This window comes from Erithacus rubecula (genome assembly GCF_903797595.1).
Source record: "Erithacus rubecula genome assembly, chromosome: 10".
Taxonomy (NCBI): Eukaryota; Metazoa; Chordata; class Aves; order Passeriformes; family Muscicapidae; genus Erithacus; species Erithacus rubecula.
This window is the reverse complement of record NC_136662.1, coordinates 23,233,298-23,244,386: the sequence shown is the minus strand read 5'-3', so window position 1 is coordinate 23,244,386 and position 11,089 is coordinate 23,233,298. Positions and strand designations below refer to the sequence as shown.

Genomic DNA, 11,089 nt, shown 5'->3' with positions numbered 1-11,089 from the left:
TTTATTCACTGGATTCTGGGCACCACCTCTATTTTCAGTCAGGAAACAAACCTATGAGTCTTGTTTGACAATGAGGAACTTCAACAATGAATTTATGAGGGCCTGTGCATTAGTTGTTTTGACATGAATGTCCCAACTAATTAAAATACAGCCTCCAAGGGCAGCTGAGCAGGAATGAGCACCTCATTCATCATTAACAGATTTCATAACTAGTGACTAAGCAGAGAAGGAAATGCTGTTTGAATTTACCAAATATGTTTTGTGTATTTCAAAGCAGGAACGTTCCAAGCACGTATTTTATTTTAATTTACATATATACAAAACCATGTAATTTCTGGGCCACTGGGGCAGGCAAATGGAGTGTGCCACAGCTGGAGCTGATTTTTAACTCTAGGATTCTTTACTTTGTAGGAAAAAAATCCAGAACCATATCTTAAAGACTGAGTTTTGCATCCCTATCCAGAGTTTTCACTCTTGTCCCAGATGCCCTCAGCCCCATGGCACGTCCTCACAATCCATTTCACTCCTTACCAATTCCCAGGGGCGCTGGGTTTGCTGTTCCTCTCTACTTTCCTGTTCTTCTAGATCCAGCATTGCCCCCCAGCCTCACAGAAGGAGACTCCAACTTCAAAGAGCCACAAGGCTGACATCAAAAGAACAAAGAAGCTTGAAAGTGTTCCCATCAGGTTCTTGACATGGCAATGACAGGGCCAGCAGCACTCCCCCAGAAAAACTGGGGAGGGGGGGAGACAACTCCAAGGCAACTTTTCACCACAGGGCTTGAAGAGAAATTACTTCACATCAAGGTAAGGCAGAGTCTCTTGTTCTTGTGAGGTTACTTATCTGAGAGGATTTTTTCCCTCCAGGTGTGCAGTGCTTTCCCTTCTCCACAGCTGCTGCCTGGAGCTGTACTTGGGACAATCTGTTTATTCGTAATAAATCAGTTTTAGAATCTCTTTTAAAAAGCAGTCTTGACATGCAAGTTTGTAATGTGCCCTAAGTACTAACAGATTGTGTATTTGGTTGTAAAGAGTATCACTTGCTCAGAATAGATTTGCAAGTGTTTGGTTGTACTCCCTGAGAACTGGGAACCTGAGAGCCACTGAAGGGCCCTTGTGGACAGAAACCAAAGAACAGAGCTCTCTGGGTGAGTACCATGGGAGCTGCTGTTCCCCTCTATTTTGAGAAGGAATTCTAGGGAAGCAGCATTCTTTTGTTATGCTTACCTGTGTCTTAAAGGCCCAGCTGCTGGAATCCTCCCACTCCAGAATCTCAGGTGTCAGAAGAGAGAGAAGCTTCTCGTTGTCATTACTGGGAAGTTTTCATCACCACCCACTCTTGGACAATTAAGAAAAAAAAGTTTTTTAACCTCAAGTTTTCTACCTTTCCACTCAAGAGTATTTAGCATTTGAGGCACAAGATATGTGTTGTTTGGATATTGAGGATGGAAATTCTCAATTGGTAGCAATGCTAATGTCTAGCTGAGCTCTGCTATGGGCTAGGGCTATGTTTGTGTATATATATATACCAAATGCAAGTAGAGAGCTACAGAACTCTGCCATGTCACCATGAATGCTTTATCAGCACATTCTATTGCAGGAGTTTCAGAAACCTCCCAGATTATGTATCACATTCAATTCTGTGGGCAATATTGACATATCTAAACAATTTGCAACCAACTGTGCACTCAGCAGCTTGATTATATTTTGATCTACATAACCTTTGAAAGGTAGGACCACAGATAAAATTAAATAATTTTATCACCACTTGCTATTGAACTATTCCTTTGCCTTGCTTTCCCTCCTTATGAGTGGTTCAGACTGCCACCTATACTTTTCAGTTACAAAAATAAGGGGTTTTATCTGATTTCTTCATTTGAATAATGACCATAAACACGATTTTTACCTCTTTTCTGGAACATTCAGTTCATATATGAAGCAGCACATCATATACTGTCTTCACACCATGCTCTTTCATTTTATCTTGGTATAAGAAAGATGCTTTCTATAGCAAGAACAGCAATTCACTGGCAAAACATCCTCAGGGGCGTAGCAGATTGTCTGTTGCTGAAGTTCTCAAGATGCAATGGGGCATGGGATGTTAGATAATCTCCTTAGACTCCTTTCCCAGGAGAACTTCAAGGATCTTTTGAGGTCCCTTCCAAACGTGGGTTGTTTTATGATTCTGGGATTAGGAACCTGTAAAAATCCACTCTTCTGTATATGGGTTTTCAATGCTCCATGCTGGGTGGTCTCTCAGAATTAGGGCAGTAGCTAAAGCACAAGCAACTCAACTTTTTTTTTTTAAGGCTATTTTATCAAAATGTTATTTTTGATTTTCCAGCCAGAACAGCTGTGATTCTCTTAGAGTATCCTCTGCAGCTAGATTTTAAGACCTCCTTCTAACCTTTTGAAAATAACTCATGAGAATAACATTTTAATTTTACTTACAGGGAAAGGATTCAGTATATACTTCAGCCAACAGTCTGTCCTGAGAAAAGGATTGTTTTTATTTTGTCACACATCTCTCACACTGTCTGCAACCTGATTTTGACCTTCAGACAATAATGATTGTTTCCTCTAGCAACAGATAACTATTATTTATTCATTACAGTTTCATTACATTTGCAGCTGGCCGTGTCAACAGCACATTGTTATCCTGCCTACAAAGTCAGTGGCCTTAAAATGGCTCCTTTCCCTTGGAGAAATACTAGAAGGTAGTTTTGGGTAATGAATCAACTCTCCCAATGGATTCCACACACCTTTTCTAGTGCTTCTGTTTGATAACAAACCATCTCTGAGGCAACCAAGAGGGCAGTGGGGGAGCACACACAGGGTGAACCTCTGGAACGAGGGGCACAGCCAAGTGCTCTTATGCAGCTTCTGGTCCCCTTTGTGATCACACAAGGAGGAGCAGCCAGCCAGGTGGCCAAGATTTTTTCAGTCCCTCTGATGATACCTCTGCAGATTGTCAGCCCTGTGGCTGTGTTAAGGACTGTGTGTTTGACTAACAGCCTCTGGAAGTTCATTCCATGGTGTGCCCGTGGCGCTGGGAATGGATCTTGTCATGTCTGGGGCACAGCAGTGTTTCACCACAGTGGGAGATCAAACAGATGAGATGGTGGAGACAGCCTCCTTCTCTCTCATTCCTTCCCTCCCTCCCTCCCAAAGCAGAATACAGCAGTGACAGTGCACTGCACTTTTTGGGTACCAGAGCTCCCAGCACTTCCACTGGCAGCCTCATGGGTCCAGAGCATGTGGACTGTGGTGAAGCAAGAAACCACCTCTCTCTCCATGTCACTGTGCCACAAGGGAACTCACAGAGGCAGCAGAGGGAGATCTTCATCCCTTTGATAAGCAGGGCTTATCCTGATCCTCTTCACTCAGGAATTCCCTTTCATTTTGCCCTTTAGGATATAATACAAAACAGTTGTTCAGAGAAGGAATTTGGGGGTGTGTAAAGATAAACAGAACCCTTAAAGACCAAGATTTCATATGAGAAAAGGTGGGAAAATACTTGCTTTGGCTCTGGTGGTATTTTTGTTTTGATTGTATTACTTTATCATCAATAGCTGCAGTGCAGGTGTTACATCATCTTAAAATTTAATGTGGCAAATTTCTTATCTTGAGGATGGCTTTTGTTTTAAGCAGTACATAAATAGGATCATTTATCTGTTCCTGATTTTGCTCACATTTCTCATGGTGTCTTTTTAAGATGATAAAGACACAAGCTTTGCCATTATAACACAGCATTTCCCTATCTTAAAAAATGAATCAGTCTTTAATTAGCAAGAGTTTATGAAATGCCTGGGGATCTTGGGGATCAGGTAGTACCAAAGTATAGAACAACTAAATAAACTCCTCAGTTCTCATTTTGTTCCTATCCTAGCTGTAATTAGACACTCAGTGCACATTCTGGCATCTGTTCTGGGGTATGAAACTTCTGGGATTTGGCATATTTTCATCTACTAAATGAAGGCATAGAACTGTAATCCACTTCATGGCTCATGAATTCTCCAAGGTTTATCTCTCCAGACTCCTGGAGCTGACTTGCCCATTACATGTGACATGAAAAGCTCCTCAGCTACATCTGATGAAAGATGCACTGTTCTGAGCAGAGCCTGAATTATCCTCTGAATTAATGCCTTCAAAATGCACACCAGTAACCACTATTTCCTCACTGGTGTCTGCTCACACAGCTCACAGAGATGCAGTGAGCAAACCACAGCAGCCACCTTGCCAAGAGCTCTCAGGCAGAGCCCAACAACCAAATATACTTAAAACAGAGCCTGGTTCACATTTGACCTCTAGAAGTGCTGTTGATTAAATTTTTAGCTCAGCTGGGGTCTCTATAGACTTGTGAGGTGCTGGCTCAGTGATGCTCTGGATGAGCCTGCTCTCCTCAAGGTGGTGAAACAATTGCTGCATCACACTTAGATACAACCAGTGTGTGCCCAGAGAACATGAATTTTTGGAAGGAAAGAGGTTGTTTAGCACAATACTGAACTCAGTGTCACATATCACCTGCAATATTTCAAATTTGATCAAGTTGAGAGTTGGTTTAAAAAGATTCAACCCCGAAATATTTCACCATTCTGTGATCAGCTGCGTGGCATAGTGATAAATCTACCAACCTCACAGCATAGTCCAGCAAAACTGAACTATGTGGAAGCAATTTCACAGTGAGTGGCAGATGTATACAAGCTGAATGAGAAGTATTTAATGGTGAAATGTGTAACTTCCAGTCACTGTGAACCTCCAGCGTGTCAGCAAAATCCATATTCTTTGTAACTCATCAGCTCCATACAAAACGTACGAGGCACAATAAGGGATGGCACCCTGCCCATGGCCAGTCAGCTGGGTTAATGTTATAAAAATAGCAAGAAAGAAGGAAATACTTCGGAAAGTCACATCTGGGTATGATGTGAAATTATTATTCAGGGGCAAGAGAATTCAGATATGTGTTCCAAACTGTCTTTCATTGCTGTGCTGATGATCTGCAGACTGGTGTTCTGGGAAGTTGTTTCAATCACTGGACAATATTTACTGAAGGGATGTGTAGTTTAGTGCTTGCTTGTGTAGGTTTACTCTTCATCCTGGAATCAAACATATAATGGCAGTTTGCAATATTCCTGGGAAGAGTGGAACAATGTGGCCCTGAAGACTGAGCCATAAATCACAGAATCACAGAAGGATGGAATGGGTTGGGTTGGAAGGGACTTTATAATCATCTCATTCCACCCCCTGCTATGGACAGGGACACCTTCCACTAGCCCAGGTTGCTCCAAGCCACATCCAGCCCGGCCTTGGACACTGCCAGGGATCCAGGGCAGCCACAGCTTCTCTGGGCACCCTGTGCCAGAGCCTTTATCAAAGAATCATAGAATCATCAGCGCTGGAATAGACCTCTAAAATCATCGAGTTTGACCATGACCTCAGCACTGCCTAAAGCACCGCACCCATTACCCAGCGGCAGAGCCGGCTGTGTCCGGGACACCTCCAGGAAAGGCATTTTGGTCCTGTTCAGCTGTGCCTTCACTCTGGCACGGTCTTTAGCGTGGCCTCTGGGGGAACTCTGGAGGCTCTAGCCGCGTCTCCAAGGGGATGTGGATTTTGTAGTGACCACCGACAGTGGGGCAGGGCAGAGCGGAGGCACCAGGAGCAGCCGGGACAGGCGTGCCTGGGGCTCAGAGCCCCGCGGGGCGGGGGCGGCCCTGGGTCCGGGCCGGGTCTGAGCCGAGTCTAAGCCGGGTCCCCGCCGGTCGCTGCTGGGCCGGGGCGGGGCAGGGCCGGGCCGGGGCGGGGGCGGTGCCTGCGGAGGAAGCGGCGGGAGCGCTCCGGGCTCGGCGGGAGCGCTCCGGGCTCGGGCTCGCACGGTGCCCGCACCGAGCCATGGGCGCCTCCGCCTCCGCGCAGCTGGACGACAGCAAGTGCGCCTACATCCGAGGTACGGGGCTGGGGTACGGCCGGCAGCGCTCCGGGAGCCCCGGGAAAACCGCTGGTAGCGCTCCGGGAGCCCCGGGATTGGGAAAGCCGCTGGCAGCGCTCGGGGTACCCCGGAAAAGCCGCTGGAAGCGCTCCAGGTACCCCGGGAAAACCGCTGGAAGCGCTTCGGGTACCCCGGGATCGGGAAAGCCGCTGGAAGTACTCCGGGAGCTCCGGGAAAGCCGCTGGAAGCGCTCCGGGTACCCCGGGTTTGGGAAAGCCGCTGGCAGTGCTCCGGGTGCCCCGGGAAAACCACTGGCAGCGCTCGGGGTACCCAGGGCTCGGGAAAGCCGCTGGAAGCGCTCCGGGTATCCCGGGAAAGCCGCTGGCAGCGCTCCGGGAGCCCCGCGCATCCCGGGCGTCCCCGGGACGGCGCGGGTTGAGCTGATCCCCAGCGTCCGATGGAACTTGGAGCACTTTGTTAAGGGGAATGCTTTAGAAGTTTGCAGTGAGGGAATTATAAGTAGTCAGATCGGGGGAGTTGGAGCGCCGCGGTGAGCCTGCCCGTGTGACGGGTCCCGGTTCTCCAGAGCCGGCAGCTCCCTTGGCACCGGGCTTGCCAGTGCCAATCCAGCGCCGCAGGGGCTGATGCTGTGCCAAACCCGCTGGAGGCAGTGGCAACGCTGCTAGGTGGGTACCGAGCTAAAAAAGTGGGTACCTCACACAGCCTGACTGTGTAAGGGCAGTTCTTTATCCCATTACAATGTTAGGAGAGAGAGAGCAAACAAAAAAAAAAAGGGGGTTTATATTATACATACTGCTATTAAACTATGAAGGAAAAGAGTGTAATTCTGGGGTTTAGGGAGTCTTTTTCTTACTTGAATAGTTCAGTATGAAGCACAGTTTACTCCTACCTGTGCTGCTTATCGCTCAGACAGCAGATAGAGTATTTGCAAAGCAAATTTTAAGGCTGAAGATTTACAAGTGGGATAAAAGTTTGCATAAGAAAAGGAAGCCCATTTCTAGCACTTGATGTATGATGCATGCAGAGCCTGCTAAAGCCCTCTGTCTTGTGGGCTGGGAGATCAAACTGTGCTGTGGATCTGGGTTGGATGGGGACTCCTGGGTGGTGCCCACAGCCCAGCTGGTCCTTGGATTTCTTTGCTTTGGGATTTTTTTGTGGTGCAGAGGGAGTGCAAACATTGAGCCACTCCTCTGTTAGGACTCCTTTGAAATCACAGTGGGTCTTTCAAGAGATTCCCATATTGGGAAGGATGTCCAGTTATTAAATGGCTTTTACCAAAAAAGCAGTCAGCAGAGCTACTGGCCTCACACAGTGAGATTTTTTGACACTGTACCATCAGTACTGTCAGCTTCTCCTGCCCCATTGAGGGTGGTTTCAAGTTCCATCAGAGCCATGAGAGTGCAGTCCCCCTGGATTTCTATTTTTCTTTACATTCATCCCCACGCTGCAGCCAAAATTGCATTTTCACAGTTGAGCATTTAAAGTTTCTGGTCCTTGAGTTGTGAGCACCTGAAAAGGTTGATGTCTATTTACTGGGGGGAAAAAAAGGAAATTCAGGGAGTTTATTAGTTTAGGGGAAATGATGCAGGTCTTTGTCCTGTCATCTAGAGTTAGAACTGGAAGCTGCTGGTGAAAGGTTGGGAATCCATCCCTGTGTGTGAAGTAGGGCTGGGTGTGTGTGTCTGAGACTGGCCTGCAGCTCACAGGGAGGGTACCTTGGTCATGCTGAGAGCTCTGCAGCTCTCCAGTCACACTCTTGTTTGCCCATCACATCTCTGCACAGGCAAGAGCCAGAGGGAAGTCATGTGGAAGAAGGAATTAAAATCCTGTACTCATCCCTTGGCTCAGCTCTGCTGTTCATGCTGTGAGGATCCCCCACTTGAAGCTCCTGCTTGGAAAAATAATTACTGAGACACTTTATACAGAGGCTGCCTGTGAATTAGCACTTCCAAGGAGGAAAAAGAATTGTGAAGAGCATCTTAAATGGAGACAGAGTGCAGCTCACCAAACCTATTGCTGATGTTAGGCTGGAGTCTGCAAGAGCCAAGCCTTGCCTACCTCACACACCTGGGTTATTTGCACAGGAGCTTAGTGGTGAGCTCCCCTCATTCCAGGAGAGACCACAAGTCTGTAGCTTGAATAAGCAGTGTGTTTTTTAGCTGGCCTCATGAAGCTTAGGTGGGTTTTTCTAGTGGGATGGTGGTTTTTGGAGTTCTTTTCCTCCACAGAGGATGCAGGGTGTCCTCAGTAAAAAGGAAACTCTTTTTATCAGCAAAATTGTCAGTCCATAGGTGCTGGAATGGGACAGCACTGGTGAGGGAGGAAAATGGGGAGACAGCAATGCTCTCCAAACTTTCTGCATTTTGAGATGCTCCCTCATATTGGCCCAAATACCAGTAGCCTCCAGACAGGAAATCCTGAGCATTACTTCAAGTGAGAGCTTGGTGTAGTTCATAGTTGTTTTCATGATGGTGTAATTTAATTTCTTGTTGCCGTAATGATAATTTAATTTGTCTGAAATTAAATGGATTATAAAGCCTTGTAGTTTACTTAGACAATATTTAAGCTAAAGCACAATGTAATGAATGGAAATGAGGGGCTGAGCATTAAAGGTGGTGGATGTCCTGTGCAGGGCAGGGTTTGGATTTGATTATTCCTGTAGGTCTGTTCCAACTCTGGATATTCCACAATTCCATGTTACAGCTTCTACACCAGCACAGGTAGAGTTCAACAGGTTTTCTGACTTCTCAAAGTCTGTCTGCTCACATTGCTTGTGGGATGAGAGGAGAACCAAATGAGGACAAGAACTATGTGAGATGTAAAATTATGTTGAAAATATGCAAACCCAGTAAAGAGGTGCCTCTATAACCCCTCAAGAACCTGCCCTCAGCACGGGCACCCCTGGTAGAGCCTGGGAGCTGCTTTGCTGTCTGTGGATTCCCGTGGGGGAATGGGGGTGAGCCTTGTCAGACCAGCTGCAGAAACAAATCCCAGAGAAAACCAGGAAGGCACTCCACTCAGCATCTCAGTTACTGAAGGCAAAGCCTGGGATTTCCACCTGGAACTGCTTCCAGCTTCTGTGCTCTTGGGGAAAATGTGGCAGGACTGAACCATCCAACTCGCATTGTGTGTGGTTGTACACAGGGCAAAACATGGGCAAGCAGATGTAATTATTGACCTGGTAATGTGCATCCCCTGCTGCAAACAATGCCTAAGAAGAGAACAGACAATGCCAATGTGTGATTTTCCAGGTGCTCCTCACAGGGAAATTGAAGCTGTGTTTGAAACTGCAAGGGCAGGGATCTTCCTTGTGAAATTTCAATCAACTGCTTAAATTCTTAGTTGGGGATAAAAATGCTTTGCAAAACAATTTTTACACTCAGAAAATCTCTGTATATATCTCATGAAGTTACATTTTTCAAGCCATCACGACATCTTTTGTCTTTGTCGAGTAGAAATTAATGAATATTCTCATTGTTGGGGGATGAAATTGTGAATAAAATGTCAAGACTTGCTATTCCTTACTCCTACCTGAAGGAAACGAATGTCATAGTGAAATAATGGAAAAATGAGTCAGCAGGGACTCCTGTGAGCAGTGGGGACAGTTGTGTCCTCTGGGAGAAGGTGTGTGGGGGATATTTAGGGAGAAAGCCAAGCCAAGTGCACTGCAGCATGACTAGTCTGGAAAACTTAGCAGCTTAGAAGGTGTCTTTCTGTGCTGTGCAGCACAAGCCTGTTTTTCTAACCAGATTTATGGAAAAATGAATTTTTCCACCATTTAAATCCATAAGATATTTTAAATGCATACACATTGTAAGCAGTAAAATGATTTTGAAGCCCCCCAAAATGAAACTAAAATTTTATAGTAATTCCTCTAGGTTTTGGACTGGGACCTCGAAAAAGACTTGTGGCAGAGATAATCCTGCATGGGGATTATTCAGGATGTGAGTGAAACAGAGTTTAAAACATGGTAGTAATAATTAGGAGACTGGGAATTGGTCATGTGAAAAAAGTTTATTAAAAAAATTTGTGCTCTCAGTTTGATGAGGCATGGGCTAAGCTTATGATGGGAGTTGTTTGTTGGGTGAATTGTCTAATGATGCTCAAGGAGTGCTACGCCCAAGAGGGAGTGGTCCAGGGTGGTGTTGGGAAGTTATGGTCTTGAGGTGCAATTATGAAATTCAGGAATCAGCTGAAAGTGCCTGCTGGAGCTTAGTGGTATGTCCTGAGAGACTGTGCCAGAAGTATCATCATTGCTGATGGAAAAGTGTTGCTTAGTGTCTCTATTAGCAGACAGGAAGCAATCAAGGATGAGGGTCTTACAGTAGGCAAAGAGTCTTGATGACTTTCCATTTCTGCAGTCTCAGCAGTGGAATTAGCAGGTGACCATGCTCTGCTCTGTCATGTGTTGTGTGTTGGGACTAATATTTTTAAAATTCGCAGGAGTGGAAACATTTCAAGCATCTAACACCACTAATTTCAACATGTGCATCTCCAAAACAGTTCAGCCTATGAAAAATTGAACTTCTCTGGAGGCTGTTTTTTCTTTAAGATATGCTTGACCATGTCCTGGCTACCCATTTCTATAAACAGACATGTGTGCAGAGGATGAGGCTTTGCAGTCATTTGCTTTGGATTTATTTGTTTAATGCACTTTCTTCCTTCTCTTTTCCCCCATCTCTTTCCTCCCCCAGGCAGGTGGGATCCCCCAGTGCAGGACACAGTGGCTGTGACCCTGCAGCACCCAGGATGCACCCTGTGGATTTTCCCATGATTTAGGAAGTTTTTTCAGGTAGATCTTCTAGATGTTGTTCTTTTGAGGTGGCAGTGAAAGCTATTGCTTAATAAGAAATTTCTTTCTAGCCATTGTTTTTACTTAGGAATTTCAGTGGTGTTAATTAAGTCAGGCTTTTACACCATGATCACATGCTGTAGCACCTACAAGATGTAGTGTACTTGAAAAAGCAGAGAGACTCCTGTCCCATTTTGGAGGCTGAAGAGGAGACTGCTTTGTCTTTACTTGAAAGACAAGATAGGAAATGAGTTGTTAGCTTTCCAGGAAACCAGCTAAATAAATTCCAGTGGTGGTACAGAGATGAGTCCCACCAACTCAGAGGGACAGAACCCGAGTGCCTGATGC

The 11,089-nt window shown here is 45.7% G+C and overlaps 1 protein-coding gene across 2 annotated transcripts in view; it reads left to right on the top strand.

Moving 5' to 3' along the window:
• Positions 1 to 5,820: 5,820 nt before the first annotated feature.
• Positions 5,821 to 11,089, top strand: part of NIBAN1 (niban apoptosis regulator 1) — a 53,804-nt gene continuing 48,535 nt past the window's right edge. Inside the window, exon 1 of one of the 2 annotated variants that reach the window (XM_079314594.1) lies at positions 5,821 to 5,946. In XM_079314594.1, coding sequence (XP_079170720.1) covers positions 5,892 to 5,946 — 55 coding nt within the window. In that variant the 5' untranslated portion in view covers positions 5,821 to 5,891. The remainder of the gene's footprint in view (positions 5,947 to 11,089) is intronic. The other variant, XM_079314595.1, reaches the window with a different exon arrangement.